General features: G+C 39.8%; 1 protein-coding gene, 1 long non-coding RNA gene and 3 other non-coding genes across 5 annotated transcripts; 3 read left to right on the forward strand and 2 right to left on the reverse strand.

The window, feature by feature from the left end:
* Positions 1 to 946: 946 nt before the first annotated feature.
* On the reverse strand, positions 947 to 1,028 carry trnas-cga. Its single transcript has one exon. It is a non-coding gene; the product is annotated as a tRNA-Ser (tRNA).
* A 667-nt stretch (positions 1,029 to 1,695) lies between these two features.
* LOC120719980 (small integral membrane protein 11A-like) lies at positions 1,696 to 3,481 on the forward strand. Its single transcript, XM_040009579.1, has 3 exons — positions 1,696 to 1,794; positions 2,581 to 2,816; positions 3,000 to 3,481. Exons 1-2 carry the CDS (start codon positions 1,780 to 1,782, stop codon positions 2,767 to 2,769), a joined length of 204 nt encoding a protein of 67 aa, XP_039865513.1. The 5' UTR covers positions 1,696 to 1,779; the 3' UTR covers positions 2,770 to 2,816; positions 3,000 to 3,481.
* Positions 3,482 to 3,759: 278 nt separating this feature from the next.
* Positions 3,760 to 3,878, reverse strand: LOC120721042. Its single transcript, XR_005693104.1, has one exon. It is a non-coding gene; the product is annotated as a 5S ribosomal RNA (ribosomal RNA).
* Positions 3,879 to 9,760: 5,882 nt separating this feature from the next.
* On the forward strand, positions 9,761 to 9,879 carry LOC120721127. The gene has a single exon (XR_005693122.1). It is a non-coding gene; the product is annotated as a 5S ribosomal RNA (ribosomal RNA).
* Positions 9,880 to 16,842: 6,963 nt separating this feature from the next.
* Positions 16,843 to 17,444, forward strand: LOC120720274. The gene is made up of 2 exons (XR_005692878.1): positions 16,843 to 17,106; positions 17,343 to 17,444. It is a non-coding gene; the product is annotated as an uncharacterized LOC120720274 (long non-coding RNA).
* The last annotated feature ends 45 nt before the right edge of the window (positions 17,445 to 17,489 follow it).

Genomic DNA, 17,489 nt, shown 5'->3' on the forward strand with positions numbered 1-17,489 from the left:
TCAGCAGTCCATCTGCATCTTAAGGATAAAGGACACTCTTTCGAGGATGCCAATGTTCACATTTTGGACAGAGAGGACAGATGGTTTGAAAGAGGAGTGAAAGAAGCCATTTATGTCCACTGTGAGCGACCATCTTTGAACAGAGGCGGTGGTTTACGACACCAACTCTCTGCCATCTATAATCCAGTTTTGAGTTCCCTCCCCAGACGCCTTAACGCCCACTCACATCCTGGGCCATCTGATCTCAGGAATTCGCATGATAAGGTGGGGCCAGGTTTCACAATGAGCTCACCCGAAACCCTGTCTGATTGGGACCCACACCCAGTTTCACACCTTGGCTCAGGCGATTAGAGGATCATCAGGGGGTCCTTTTGTCCCTCTGTGGGGGGTTACTCCCACTAGGTTTATATCTGGGACTCCCCACCATTTGACCTTAGAACTGAAGAAGCTTCTCGGATGAGAGGTGAAACGTCTTCAAGCAACTTAAAGAAGTCCAGAAGCTTTTCTTTGCAAGCTCCTTTGAGTACAAATAGAAGTGCCACCCCACAATAAACACATATAATATAAAAAAGAAAAAAAAAACAACAAAAAAACAATTACCTTACAAATACATTAGTAATGTTACATTCAACTTTAGTGGGAAAGGGGGAAAAAGACAGATAAAGACAGATTAAAAAAAAGAATTATACTAAGTAATTATCACCCATTTATGTAGCAGAAATATAACTAATTTGCTCAAACTAATGAGTTATCAAAGCTAACAATTTAAAACTAAAAGTATTTACCTGTTACATTTGTAATGTGTAACTGAATATGAAATTAACAAAACTCAGTTATATATATTGAAATTATGCTCGTACACTGTATATTTGTAAGGGAGGAACACTTCAGCTAGCTAGCACCTCGGCTTCAGCTTGCACTTTGATGGATAACATAAATTAAATTTCGTCACGAACAGGATTCGAACCTGTGCGGGGAAACCCCATTGGATTTCGAGTCCAACGCCTTAACCTCTCGGCCACCGTGACTACGCATGCCCAAAATGCCGGCATACTGGTATACAACCCAAGACACAAAGCCGACGTATGACAAGCTTAAAGTTTATGTATTGTCGGACACGCACTCTTTATCAAAACGTCATTATAACATTACGAAGAATTTGTCCTATAGAACACAGCAACAAAGACTATGAATGGCCCAATTTCTTAACTGGCAAAATTATCCATTAGCAAGCACCAGTTATCAAAAGCCTTTGAGTTTCCTTATTGACCTAATAGACCGGATATATTACATATTTTACATTGTTTTTGAGCAAATGTTGTTACCGACTTCTCTTCTGTGAGCACACAGAAATGGAAGATGTAATGAATATCTAGTTTACTTGACTACTAGAACCTTCAAGCAGGTACGAGTCAGTCACACTCCCCCGTACATCGGCACTGCCATTAGTAATGATGCATTCCACTTCAGTAGGAAATGAGGAAAAACCGAGTTTTAAAAATAATAATAATAATAATTTAATCCCTTTAATGTTTAAGGTCGTTTTCTACCATTAGATTGATGTAAATTAATGTTTCCACATTATTTGATGTATTCCAACTCGTCTTACGAGTTGGTTCGATTTGATTTACTCCATGAACTTTGAATGTAGCATAAGTGCCAGCTAGCAGATATCGCATTTCTATTGGCCAGTTACTGTAAGCTCCGCCTTCTTCTCGCGACCACTAATAGCTCTCTGGCTGCTGACTGAGAACGACTGCACCATCACAGGAGCGAAAAATGATTAACTGGAAGGTAACCATCAGTAGATATATCATTTTAAATGGACCAAATGCACGCTTGGCTATGAGTGTATAACTCTTGTGCTCGTTTAGGTTTTCTTTTGCTCCTTTTTTGCCGCAGCTGTCACTAGCTTAAAGCTAACGTTACCATAGACTCTCGCGTTATTTGTTACAACCGCGTCCAAAACTTTTACTATCGTCATATATCAAATAGCATATACATCTCTCTCTCTCTCTCTGCGTGTATATTCCTGTATGTTTTAAACCGCAAGTGGCATCTCCAGTTTTTAAACGTGTTGTTATTTTTAACCACAGAAATAAGCTGATAATAGCGTTAATAGAGGTGACTAGTAGAAACATTAAAGCCACGGTCACTTGCTAGATAATAACTATGCCGAATTCAAGAGTGATCTGTGGGAATTAGAAATTTTCTTATAGGATGCTTAATTTAAATTATTATGTAAAGAAAATTTTTAAAATGCAAAGATTCTGAATGCTGTTTCGGTAATGACAAGTGTGTGTGACCCGGTGCAGCTACAAGCTCATAAAGCACATGGTGTGCAGCTGTTTGTCCTTTTTATAACTGCCACCTCCTGCATAAGCAGCTGAGGTAGAAGAGAGGAGGAGGAAAATCTCCTCTGGGGTCCCAGACTGTTCCAGACATTTCTTTTGCAGCAAACCTCTTAAATCTAACAGAAAAAAACAGAAATACTATAAAGAAACTCTCTAACAAACAGTATTTCTGCATATATATTTATATACATATTTCTGTTAAATATGTACCCTTATCTATGCTCAGGCTTTGGACAACGTCCCCTTGCTTTTCTACATCTTAGCCCTGAAGACGCTGCTGCTGTGTCTGGGGTTTGCTGGGGTGAAGATCTACCAGAGTAAGAAAGCAGAGGCGGCCCTGAAGAAGCAGCAGGCTGAGAAGAGGAGGCTGGCCCAGCAGACGCAGGAGCTCATTGATAACCTGAAGGAAGACTGACGAGTGGAGGGAGAGGAGCAGAAGCTGCTGTACACGGGGAAGACACGGTAATTATATGATAAGCAACAAACAATGCATGACGGCACCACTGGTTGTTCTAACTGTCTTTCTTTTATTTATTACTGTAGAAAGTAATATTAATAAACTAATACAAGTAACCACTGGTTGCGCTGATGTGATTAGACTCTTGTGAGTCATCAATCTCTCAAATGTCCTTCTCTCTCCTCCAGGGAAACATCTTACCAACCAGAGCTGCAAGCCACTTCCTCCAAATATGATGAAGATGTGTGATTTTCAGCAACAGGGACACTTTCCCGAGTTTCAGGAAATGATTTGTGGTTAAAGCAGCAGGACTGTCGAGCACATTTTTACATTTCAAGATGCCGTTTTTTAAAAAAGGAAAATATGACAGCCAAAAACAACAACAAAAAAACCCCAAAAACTCCATAACATGCAAACTTCAGTATGCATACTAAGATGAGAGGACAGGGATGAGGTAAAGCTTGCTCATTGGTCCAGTGTTGGCCGTATGTTGGCTCCATGCAGATGAACTCAACACTTCTTTTGCTTTGTACCTGTGCAAGTCTGTCAGATCGGTGCATTTATATGAATATGACGCAGTGTTTGTTTTTTTTTCCTGTAAAATTCTGTAAACTATAAACCAAAACTGTGTTTCTGTTTTTTATAATTATATTAAATTCAACATGTCACATCTTGTTGTTTTTTCTCTCTTACTTGTCTCCATGTTATACTCTGCAATAGTACTGTGATTTGTGCGTTTTAATCTGTTATTGACAGTGAGGTGCTGCTCTAGGTTTTATAGTAGTTACTGTCAAAAGGAAATATTCCTTAAATATTCCTTGATTAGCATCTAGGAAATGATCAGCGAGGCGCTTTTGTGCTTCAAGGAAAGCAGGAGGAAACTAGAGACTACAGGAAGGAGTAGTGAGAGTTTTAGCGCCCTCTGCCGTTTGTGTGTGGAAGTGCAAAAGCTTACAGCACCTGGTATTCCCAGGCGGTCTCCCATCCAAGTACTGACCAGGCCCGACCCTGCTTAGCTTCCGAGATCAGACGAGATCGGGCGTGTTCAGGGTGGTATGGCCGTAAGCGAGAGAAGAGCACAGAAACAGCCTTTTTAAACATGCTGTGATGACACATGCACACGTTTTCTCTTCTATATAGACGTTAAAGTCTCCAAACGGCAAAAATGTTTGAATTACAAAACACAGGGTTCTATAACAGAGGAGTGGAGGACGCACTTTTGACTTTACTAAATCTAATTCTTAAACATGTAGAGAGTAAAGGGACTTTTGCAAGACTTCTTTTCATTGATTTTTCTTCGGCTTTTAACAGGCACGTGCAGAGGGGGAGGGGGGGGGGCTAGAGGGGCTTGAGCACCCGCCCCTTTCCTGATGGGTTCCCAACGTGCCCTTTTGTTGAGGCAACTTTTTAAAAAAAAAAAATTATTATTATTATTTTTTTATGTGTGTGTGCGTGCGGAGTCTTGTCTGTGCCCCTCACCAATAATATTTAACTATTAATCACAGTTTTGCTAAATAAAAGGATCTGGCTTGCATCAGTCACATGATCACATTTAACCAATGAACGCCCTTGACGGCAGAACGCGCTGGTTACGAGCCGGGAACGAGCTCACAAAGAGCACGCGCATTTTTTCCGGTCCGGAGCTGTAGGAGAAACACAAGTTAACTCAGAGACACAGACTGATGCGACACAATCAGGAAGTAGGTGTACAGCGTACACTGTAGTGTGTAGCACACAGGAGTATTAGCTTATTACGTACACGTTGGTAAGCTGTCTTGTTGCAACTGACGAACTGAAACAAACGAGCGTGCTGTGTGTGCAACAGCGCAGGGCCGTGCAGAGAGGTTTAAAGGGGCGGTGCTTAAAGCTAAAAAGGGGCACATTGAGCCAGGCTGAATAACAACAACACACATTCATCAAGAATCTAATATGGGCAACAAGGCAAAGCAAACGTAGCCGATGTTTTACCTGATGGGTACAATGTTGCTGTTGAGGGGTTGCTGTGGATAGTGCTGGAGGGCAGGGCTGTGTTGATCTGAGACTGTAGACATTAAAAAGTCCACAGGAGAGATGGTAGCTGATTAAACAAGTGTCATGAGATAATAACTAAATGCAAAGATTGGTGACAGCGCTTAGGCTCTGCCTGTGAATCACTCTTTGCTTCTCTTCTTCCTTCCATCATTTCATATATCACTCTCCACTTGCTGTCTTTCTGAGAACAAGGCACAACTTGCTATTCCAATAAACTATAATCTAATTATCCACACCTAACAACTCTTGCACTTAATCTATAATAGCACAGTATATCGAATTTGTTACGCTGGCTGCTGGGCTCTGTGGGTTTTTGCAGCAGCTCTACCTGTACTAGATGCACCTGCTCCTTGTCTTTTCTATCTCTGACTTTATGTCCTCTACAAGAGTTTGGTTTTTTTTGCTGGTTCTTCAAATGTTCAATAAAAACATGTATGCTAATTCATAACGAAGAAAGCTTTGTAATGAAGACTGTCATTTCCAAAACACTGCCCGCCCCCACCCCGCGGTCCGCAGCGCTGTTGAAAAGGCTGTGGAAGTCCCTGTATTAAACACGTAGACCTGTGACACAAAAATCACCAAACTCGGACGACCACAGACTGTTTTCCTTCGTGGTGATGAAGGAAAATGCTGGGTTGGCATGTAAAAGGGCATTTATTCCCTTCAAAGACCTGCAGTTCAAAAAAAGCGCCCCTCGACAGCCAAACCCATCTGTTCTCTGATTGGATTGTTACATTTGTGATTGACATGACATTGACCAATCAGATGAAGGGAAGAAAAATAGGGTCAAATATCCGTACTTGTAACTTGCAGGGTTTTTTTTTTCTAAGTCCACACAAATCTTTTTTACGCACATACAAATCTTTTTTACGCACACACAAATTCTTTTTTACACATACAAATCTTTTTTACGCACACACAAATTCTTTTTACGCATACAAATCTTTTTTACAAGTACAAAATATTTATGACCACATTTTGAGCCCATACTAGTGGTTTCACAGACATTTTAAGCACATTTCAGTGCCTTTATCAGTAAGTGGAGTTGAATCTTCTGGAGGATCAAGATGTCTAAACTATTTTATAACCTCCTCATATAAAACAGAACAGCTGCTCACAGCAGCTCAGCGAGGCTGAAATAACGAAAACTTTGTCTCCAAACTCACAATTATTGGTTCAACTCTTTGAAAAATATTCTGACCTGAAACCTGAAATGTAAATGAAACAGACTCATAGTTGTCCTCACCTGACCAGCATTGCAAGTAAAGCTGACTGAGTCAGAGTCTGTACACGTCATCGTCACGCTGGGCTTCTGCACACGGTCTGAGGTAATAAAATGTAATAAATAACATTATATGAACTTCTGCTAATGATGTATTAATAAAAATAAATAAATAAAACTTGCAAACCAAACTGAACAGTGACTTTATATTAATATCAAACATTTTCTGTTGACAAAAATGTAAAAATTAAACAGCTTCTGATCCATCAACACACTTGTTATGAAATATATTTGCATATTTACATAACCAGAAAAATGTATGTATAATATGTTGTTACTTACCTAATACACACAAACGCACACTTGGTAAAGCTCCCACATTTATTCCCTCTGTGTAAACCTCTGGTCTGTATCGTCCTGACTTGTCTTTGGTGAGTTGTGTCAGCTTTAGTGATCCAGTTGAATCAACAGCATCATTTTTCCCTGTGATCACCTGTTTCTGTCTGCGATAAAAGATTACACTTGTGTCCTTGAGCCATTTCAGGTTATCTGATTCCTTCAACTCATATCTAAGTGGCACAGTTAAGCTTGATCCTGTTGCAGCGTACACACAATCACCCTGAGAGCCTGAAAGACAAAGAAATAAAGAGGAATTTCATGACAAATTAAGAATAGTCATGCTAGAAAAGCTCTCAACAGCCACTTGTTGCACACACAGCACACTCATTTGTTTCAGTTCGTCAGTTGCAACAAGACAACTTACCAACGTGTACGTAATAAGCTAATACTCCTGTGTGCTACACACTACAGTGTACGCTGTACACCTACTTACTGGTTGTGTCGCATCAGTCTGTGTCTCTGAGTTAACTTGTGTTTCTCCTACAGCTCCGGACCGCAAAAAATGCGCGTGCTCTTCGTGAGCTCGTTCCCAGCTCCTAACCAGCGCGCTTTGCCTTCAAGGGCGATCATTGGTAAATAGTGATCACGTGACTGATGCAAGCCAGATCCTTTTATTTAGCAAAACTGTGATTAATAGTTAAATATTATTGTTGAGGGGCACAGACAGGACTCCGCACGCACACACACATAAAAAATAATAATAATTTTTTTTTTTAAAAAGTTGCCTCAACAAAAGGGCACGTTGGGAACCCATCAGGAAAGGGGCGGGTGCTCAAGCCCCTCTAGCCCCCCCCCCCCTGCACGTGCCTGCGACAGCGCGACAAACATTACCTGTCCTTTTATTAACTGCACAAGTAGTGCTGGTCATAGCTGCTGGCTACCTGTGTAAGGCTGTCATGGGTCTGTAGCTCTGTCACCGTTTTAGGGAACATATTTAGTTTTAAAGTAAGTTTCCGGGCATTTCCTGCCTTTCTGGAGGGATTATATTTCACTAAAAAACGATCTAATATGCATGTCCACATAATAATTATTACAATTATAATATATTAAAAAACACACGCTGTATTTTAAAGAACATACATTAAGAAGCAGATTATATTAGATTTATATTTTAAATAAGACAAAAGTTGGATTTTACAGCAGTAAAATTATTGTATCTCTACAGTTTAAACATGTAATAAACTTTGCCCCTGCACAGAGTGGATAGTGAAACAAATGGAATCATCATAATGACATTCTTTCATATTTATTACTTCCCCCTCCTCATTGCTTTATTATTGTAGCTCTAGTAATAAATAATAATGTAAGGATTCTGGATCAGCACCGTGATGCCCATAGTATATACAGTATTCTGAAGAAGGTCTAAAATGTCCCTGTGTGTGCGTGCATGTGTGTGTTTTATGTATATGGATTATTTTAAATGATTACTCATGATATAACATTGTCCAGACATGGCTGGTAAGGACATGAGGAGGGAACAGCAGGAGCTGTGTGAGGCTACTAAAGGCAGGGCTATAACATTTTTCTGTCATCATTTTATTATAGATTAAGTGCAAGAGTTGTTAGGTGTGGATAATTAGATTATAGTTTATTGGAATAGCAAGTTGTGCCTTGTTCTCAGAAAGACAGCAAGTGGAGAGTGATATATGAAATGATGGGATGGAAGGAAGAAGAGAAGCAAAGAGTGACTCACAGGCAGAGCCTAAGCGCTGTCACCAATCTTTGCATTTTGTTATTATCTCATGACACTTGTTTAATCAGCTGCCATCTCTCCTGTGGACTTTTTAATGTCTACAGTCTCAGATCAACACAGCCCTGCCCTCCAGCACTATCCACAGCAACCCCTCAACAGCAACATTGTACCCATCAGGTAAAACATCGGCTACGTTTGCTTTGCCTTGTTGCCCATATTAGATTCTTGATGAATGTGTGTTGTTGTTATTCAGCCTGGCTCAATGTGCCCCTTTTTAGCTTTAAGCACCCGCCCCTTTAAACCTCTCTGCACGGCCCTGGCTTTTAATACAATACAGCCCCATATTTTAATTAAAAGACTTTTAGAACAGTTTGAAATCAGGAAAAACCTGGTGCGCTGGATTTTAGATTTTTTAACTGACAGGTCACAAAGAGTGAGAATAAATGGGGTTCTGTCTGACCCAGTGTTCTCCTCCACAGGTTCTCCTCAAGGGTGCGTCCTATCGCCCTTATTATTCACTCTCTATACAAATATGTGTCAGGGCAGACATGAAAACAGGGTCATTATTAAATATGCAGATGACTCTGTTATTGTCAGCTTACTGAAAGAGGGTGAAATTAACCACGGTCCAGTCATTGATGACTTTGTTCAGTGGTGTGAGGAGTCTTATCTCCAGCTGAACATATCTAAAACAAAAGATATGGTGATTGATTTTAGGAAACAACAAAATGGGCACGGAGTCACTTTAATTAAAGGTCAGAAAATAGAGCAAGTACAATCATATAAATATCTTGGGACCATAATAAATGAAAAACTGAACTTTGATCAAAATTGCAAATCAGTTTGTAAAAAGGGTCACCAGCACCTTTATTGCCTTAGGAAACTTGTTCATTTCCACATTGACCAAAAAATTTTTAACTTTGTTTTATTGTTCTTTTATTGAGTCTGTTTTATCCTTTTGTTTGGTGGCATGGTTCGGTCAGACCACTGTCACAGAGAAAAACTCTCTAAATCAGATAGTGAGATGGTCCAGTCGTCTGATAGGTGAGCCACAGTCTTGTTTAGCCTCCCTGTACTCTAAGCAGGTACAGAGGATGGCTTTATCAACCCTTAAAAATGGTTCCCATCCTCTAAGGGGTGAATTTCAGCTTCTTCCCTCAGGACGGAGGTTTCTATTTCCGAGATGCAGGACAAAGCGTTATAAAAATAGCTTTGTCCCCGTTGCTGTCACTGAATTAAATAAGAACTGTTTTTGATTCGAAATATTAAAATTACTATATATGTGCCACAGTGAGCTTTATATATTTACTAGGTATGTGTGTTTTTAAAGGGATGCCAAATGCTGTCATTTTTCTGTAAAGCAAATTTACCTTGCCTTTGGGTATAAATAAAGTTACCTTGACCTTGACCTATAATAATCTAACATATGTTATTATGGAGATGTTACTGTGGGAAAAGTATTTCTACAGCTCAGTGTTGAAGCTGCAGTTAACAACGAATAGCTGCATGCTTTCGCTGTAACATATAAAGCTTGGCACAATAATATATATCAAACTGTGAGACATTAGCCACGTATAAACTGCCCTTTATATAGCAAAGCTTTCGCTTACGGCCATACCACCCTGAACACGCCCGATCTCGTCTGATCTCGGAAGCTAAGCAGGGTCGGGCCTGGTCAGTACTTGGATGGGAGACCGCCTGGGAATACCAGGTGCTGTAAGCTTTTGCACTTCCACACACAAACTGCAGAGGGCGCCGCTGCTCACTCACAGAAAACGGAATCAGAAAAAAAAACTTCATTAAAATGCTTATAAAAATAAGGCATTTCGCTTTTGTGCAAAACTTGATAAGCATCTCACTGTATCTACTTTTCTGGTGTGTATTTTCCGGCAGAGGTTTAGCTCTGTGTCGTGTGTCTGACATTTTGTGGATGTCAGAGAGCATCATTATTATTTCCTAACTTTAGAATCAGAATCAGAAACTTTATTATCATTGTCACGAGAACAACGAAATGAAGAATGGTCCCCGATCACTGCATCATCCCTAGCAATATCAAAATATAAATAAAACAATAAAATTCAATAAATAAAATATTTATTTATTGAATTTAGGTTTCAAAACAGGAGGGAGACTGATATTTACTCTGAGTAAATATCAGTCTCCCTCCTGTTTTCTATTTTGCAGAGCCTTATTGATGAGCCACAGCTGTTGTTTTATTTTCTCCCCCTGATATCTGTAACTTTATCATTTAAACTGTTGATATGGCTCCAAGCAGCCCCATTAACTTTGTAATTGACTTTTGTTTCCTCCTTTCTCCTCTCTATTATTTACTGCCGATATATTGTGAGTTTATATCAGTAGCATTTGAGCAAAACCTGGTGAGGATTTAGAAGAGCTTCAACATCCCATTAAATTCAAATTCAAATTTTTTATTTGTCACGTACACAGTCATACACAGTACGATATGCAGTGAAATGCTTAGACAACTGCTCGTGACCTAAAGAAAAAAGAAAAGGCTATGAATAAGATAGGAAATAAATATGAAAATTAAAAAGGGTAAATTTAACTAGGAAGGAATAAAATAAAATAAAATATAAAAATTAAAGTTGAAAATAAAATAACTGTACAACAAAATACACAATAGACAGTATAAAACTATATAAGAATGTATGAGAAATATAAATATATATATACACAATAACAGCAGCTGTACAAGTATTAACTGGAAATGAAGAAATATAGTGTCCAGTGTTGTGCAATCCACATTATGTCTTGTGCAGTGCAAATATGCTTAAAGTGATTTAAGTGATGAAGTGAAACAATGTCCAGAATGTCCAGTGTGTGTGTAAGAACTATATGTGTGGGTCAGTACTGTGTGGTGGTGAGATTGAGAGACTGTATCGCCTGCGGGAAGAAGCTCCTCCTCAGTCTCTCTGTGTTGGTCTTCAGGGAGTGGAATCGCTTTCCTGACCTCAGCAGAGAGAACAGTCTGTTGTTGGGATGGCTGAGGTCCTTCACCATCTTCCTGGCCTTGGTCCAGCACCGCCTGCTGTAGATTGAGTGCAGGTCAGGGAGCTCGGAGCGGATGGTACGCTCAGCTGATCGCACAACCCTCTGTAGAGCTCGTCTGTCCTGCATGGTGCTGTTCCCGAACCAGGTTAAGATGTTTCTCGTCAGGATGCTCTCTATGGTGCAGGAGTAAAAGTTCCTGAGCACCTTGGAGGGCAGTTGGAAGTCTCTCAAGCGTCTGAGGTGGTAGAGACGCTGACGGGCCTTTTTCACCACGGTGTTGATGTGACAGGACCATGACAGGTCCTGCGTGATGTGAACTCTGAGGTATTTGAAGCTGTCCACTCTCTCCACTGGGCACTCGTTGATGATGGGGGTCTGGTAGTTCCTCTCCTGCTTAGTGCTGAAGTCCACTATCAGCTCCTTTGTCTTACTGAAGGAGGTTGTTCCTCTGGCACCAGTTCTCCAGATTCCTAATCTCCTTCAGGTAGGCCGCCTCGTTGTTGTCAGAGATCAGGCCCACCACGACGTTATAATTTTAGTATCGCACAGACAACATAAATTACAACCTAATCCAATCTGAAGACACAAACAAAGCTTCAGACATTCATCTATTGACAGTGAAACACTGCCCTCTGCTGGACTCCAATAAAACAGCTCATACTTTAAAATGAGGCAGCATCAACAAGCTGTCTGCAAAAAATATATATATGAGAACAAATTTAGCATGAAATACAGAACTTACTGATTCTATGAATCAAAAAAAGCACTCTGTAGTATTCTACAGAAAGAGGAATTTCTCAGCACAGTACTGAGTAACTTGTCAACCATGGAGAAGGTACAGTGTCCACCTAAAGCCCATATTTACAAAAACAGAGCAAACAGTTTTCTCGTATTGCTCAAGGTGAAGGTAATGCTGTCATTTTCATATGACTTATTATGGGCTTCAATCTCATGGTGAAACATTAAAAAGTATACACATTAAAATCTTTTAATATGAGGTTGTACAATGTCTTAAATTGACATGGCTAATGCCTATTAACTTCTCATCAGTGATCATGGATGAATAATGAAGGAGGAGGACTAAAGTGAGTTTACAATCCAACATAGAAACTGACCCCCTGAGATGGAAAACTTTTATATTCAATGTTAGGGGAGACCGGGGATAGTTGTAACATTTTTGACATTTCTGTCTGTAAATTGGAGCTCGTTTAAGGTAGTGGATTCAAAATGTAATGCAAAGTATTTACATGTGTCAGCTATTAAATAGTGCAGCTATTTTCTCTGCAGCACAATTACCCATTGCATGGTATGGCCTCAAACACAAAGAGTGAAATGTTACAATTAACCCCATAGTCTGGGTTAGTTGTAACATATCCTGGGGTAAAATGTAACACAATGAAATAAGGGTACTGACAAAACATTAACATGTAATCTTTGTTTATTCAACACATGAATGCACTTAGAGCCATTTATGTAGCTGTGTGTGTGACAGAATGCAGAAATCCAGCTTTTGAACATATTCCAACCCCCCAAAACAGACAAATTATGGAATTTTCTGCAACTGGATATTTCATTAATTTTGGTTGGTCTTTCTTGAGTTTGGCCTCATTGGCTCAGTGGGCATTATAACCTACAACTCTTGCACCAATTTTGAACATAACAATGAAGCTGAAAAAATGTAGTTGTTCATCAGCATCGCAATTCAATTACTTTTTATCATGGCTTACCTTGGTGTGGTTTGCAAAGTGCTTCAGAAAGATGAGGAAATCTGTTTCTTGCACCCATCCTGATTTATTTCCACTACCAGTACTTCCTACTGGTCCATCTCTGACACAGTGGTCTGCATAATGTATGTGTGGGAACACAAACAGTGGAGGAATTGTGTTGCCAATGGCATTAACCGCATATACAAAAGCGACCAGTGAACCTCTCTCTGCTGATGTCGTTGCCCCAACTTGTTTAATATAAGTTAAAGTAATAGTGTGGTAAGTTGTAACATCTGCATTATTGTTACAACTGACCCAGACTCCTATAGCCATGAACTAGCTAACATTACAGCCAACGGCTAAAACACTAGCTCTAAAGACCTACACAGAATATATCCCCATAGACATACAAATAACACAATTTAAGTTTGATGAGTTTAACTGCAAAGCAGATAATGCTATTACAAATTGAAATAAAGTAGAAAAACTTACTTTTTGGCATACAAATTACTTTTTTTCCGTGTTAAATTGTCTGTGTTTGACAAAATGTGCTGATTTTTCACATGTGATAGCAGAACTGAATTGGGCATGCACAGGATGAGTCACATCATTTGAAACTTAGCCCTGATTGGAGAAATTGGAAGTGTTACAACTGACCCACGTTACAACTATCCCCGGTCTCCCCTACTCCAAATCCTCATTCTTGACTTATTACCAAAAGAAAAAAAGTTATTATATGTTCTGATGACATTCAGTTGGATCTGATTTACACATCAGAGGTTTGTTCAAGTAAATATATTCAAGTCAAGTGAAATAAAGAGCAGAAAACACTTCATGAGAAGCAATGCAAAAAGTGACTTTCAGCAAAGCCGTGCTGTCACACTGTGGTTAGACTGAGGGTTTGTCAACAGTCTGATGACACTGCATCAGTGTCTTTAAACACTTTGTTCTTTTCATGACCACAACTCAACACCTTGTGAGTGTTTGCAGCCTGGTAATGCACCGTGACCCGAAACTGTGAACAACTGAATCTGTTCTTAGAGCAGAAGAAACTTCTATGAATGCAATAACTCTAGATGTTATCACACTAACTACATGTTATAATGTAACACTTTGTGTCATGTAAAACTCTGAAGTCAAGGATATAAATTGCCATGTTTGACTACTTTTGAGTTTAGCTTTATAAATTTTACTTTTAAAACTTTACAGTCATCATTTCATTGTGACTAAATCTAAGCAGGAATGTTTTTTAATCTCTATAAAAAACGTTTTTAATCAGTCAATTTTAATATGAATTGAAAAATATAAATTGTATATTTCAAAACTATGTTTAAGTTGCTGATGCTTTTAACTGGACTTGGAGTATACATGCATAATAAATTGGACTGGGTTAAGAACACAGCTGCACTCTACAGGAAGGGCCAGAGTCGTCTCTATTCTCTGAGGACAATGCTCAGGATTTTTTCCAAATCTGTTGTGGCCAGTGCCATCCTCTATGCTGTTGCATGCTGGGGCAACAGGTTGACGGTCACAGGTGCCAACAGACTCGAACTGATCCGCAAGGCCAGTAATGAGTGGAGATGGACTCCTTCAGGGTGTCTGAGAGGCAGATGTTGTTCAAGAAAAGAAGCACATTCAGTGAGAGACTGAGATTACCAAAATGCACCACTGAGCAACACAGGAAATCATTCCTGCACAACTCCTCCATCTAATACAGTTATACCCGCTGGCACATGTTCTACAGTAAAATAACAAATGACAAAATTCACAAGTTAGAGTTAAATGTCAGTCACACACATTTCCCCCTCACCTCTTGATATTTAGAATTGCGTGATTTCTCTCTCACTCTCTCTCTCTCTCTCTCTCTCTCTCTCTCTCTCTCTCTCTCTATATATATATATATATATACATACATACACACACACACACACACACTTGGAGCAACTGTAATCCACATAATTTCCTGAGGGATTATTAAAGTAATCTGATTCTGATTACTCACTTTAAATATGAATACCACACCAGACAGCTCATATTATTCAGAAAGCACCTTTATTGCTTCAATGCAAATTAGAAGGTGATTAACAGCCAGATGCTGCTAATCCACTGCATTTGAATAATTGCTCATCAGCATATGTGAGCAGCTCTATAAAAGCAAACATTTTGGCAGTTTGCTGGTCTGGAGTATTCAGGTGTTTGTTAACATAATGTCATAATGTTCCCAGGAACTGATGACCCAGAAAATTCACCCCAGGGTCAAACTGTGCAGTGGTCAGAAAAAGCTCAAAAATCCAGAAGCTACATCTCAGACTCTACAGGCCTCAGTTAGCAAGTTAAATGTTAAAGGCCATGACAACTAGAAAAAGTTTGAATAAGTGTGGCTTGTTTGGAAGGGTTGCAAGGAGAAAGTCTCTGCTCTCTAAAAACAGCATGACAGCATGGCTGCAAGTTTAGTAGCAAATTTGCAAAGCATAACAGCACAAACACCACATACCAGCTGTTAGCATGGTGGTGAAGGGGTGATGATTTGAGCTTGTTTTGCAGCTACAGAACCTGGGCCCTTGCAGTCATTGAGTTTTCCATGAACTCCCTTGTATGCCAAGTAGTCTACAGTCAAAACTGATTTTTGGTAATGCAGCAGGACAAAGATCCCAAGCACAGCAGCAGAGCTACAACAGAATCAAGGTGTTGCAATGACCAGGTCACAGTCCACACCTCAACCTGAAAAACAGTGCTGGGAACTTAAGAGGGCTGTACATAAACAAATACCACAAACCTCAATGAACTGACGAAACGATGTAAAGAAACGTCAGCCAAAAGTCCTGCACAACCGTGTGACAGACTAAGAGTCATACAGAAACAATTTGGTGACGCTACTGCTGCTAAAAGGTGGCTCTACAAGCTACTCACTCATGTACAGTGCTTAGTTTTTCAGAGTACTCTATAGATTCCTATGAAAACACTCTTTTCCACATGACTGTATGTCAGATAAAAGAGATACGATCTGTGAAGAGGATTCTGAGAAGAGAAAACATCTGGGGACCTGCCCCGAAAAGTTCATTTTGTTCATCTGGACGTAGAGTTTTCAGTAGCAGGAACGCTCTGTCACTCATCCGAGTTCGACTTCAGACTTCTTCTGTCTCAGCTCAGTGCAGGTTTCCCCAACCTTTGTTTGAATTTAGACTTTACATGTTGTCCAGTTTCAGGCAAGGGAACTGAAAAGTGTGCTGAGGATAAATGATCAATTAGGCAGATGTAAATGAACAACAGCTGCAGGCTGGTGGCTCTGACATCACACCTGATGGACACCTAGAAGCCTAGATTCAATTCTTTGCTGAGATGTGTGGTCTCAGGTAACTGGTACTGCTGGAGGCTGCAGGTGACATAGTCATACTATACCAGTGTAATAACTGAATAACACAAATAGAAATGAATAAATAAACAGATAACATAGTCACATGAACAAGAGGAGCCTATAGAGATTCTAAGTAGCTGATCTTGCAAAAGCAAAATGTGTTCTGCACCACAATGCATTCAGGTCACAATTCTGATTGCAAAAGCTGGCAGATAGGACAGGATATTAAAAATAAAACAAAAACCCACCTCCCACCACATGCAGGTCATCCTAGCAGCACTGAGCAGCTCCTACAGTGTCACTGAGTGACACGCTGCTGCAACAACAGTGTGCGAGGAGAAATTTCAGACATCTTTCCAGCTGCTGTCAGACTCTACAATAGTCTTAGTGCCCACTTTAAACTTAGGTGTATACAACATCAGGGGAATAACAACACGTGATATATTACACCGTGCCATTATTTACTTAACAAAAACTAAGCCAAAAGGCAGTTTCTGCACTTTTTTCACAAATGTCAATATTTTTTAATTTACTTATTTTTAAAACATGTGGTTTATTGAATTGAAAAAAAAAATAGCTGCAATTGTTGTAACGCGAGCTATGAAAGACAACCTGCATCTGCACCTGTGGTCACTGGTCCTCACATCATGTTTGCAGCATGTTCTGAACCACAAACAGAGCAGTGCTAACTGGTGGGCTAGTGATGTAGACACTGATGCTAGTTAATTTAAGGTGGGGCTGCTGAAATGTTTAAAAGCTGAAGCCCCCAAAGTTTTACTTGTCTGTGACACAAATGAGCTCCAACCTGCTCAGGTAGAATTTAATAACAGCTGAGCTGCACTAGACCTGGTCTCTGCTCATCTTGACTCCTCGTTTGGTAAGAACTTTTTATTTGCATATTTAAAATCTTTTATAGACAACAGGCTTATTTTGAATAACTCGATCTCCTGCCACACTTATACTCACATTCACTAACCAGATATGGGCTTTAAAACATGCATCATCTGGGTTCTGTGACCATGAATATCGTGCATAAGAAATGTGCATGCACAGGCAGAGGCCTATCTTTTTTATTTATGGTTCAAATAATGTTCAATTTTAATTCCCCTTTAGAGCATTTCATTTACTGAAGACATCTTCACCACCCGCTGTTCCAGACGACTGACTCGTGCCTGAACTCCTGCAGGTTAATCAACCAACCACTGATCAGTAAAGCAAAAAGTACGGTAAGTGTCCTTCATTTTGGAAAAGTTGGCGCTA

The sequence above is a fragment of the Simochromis diagramma genome, unplaced genomic scaffold, assembly GCF_900408965.1.
Source record: "Simochromis diagramma unplaced genomic scaffold, fSimDia1.1 OVJJ01000381.1, whole genome shotgun sequence".
NCBI lineage: Eukaryota > Metazoa > Chordata > Actinopteri > Cichliformes > Cichlidae > Simochromis > Simochromis diagramma.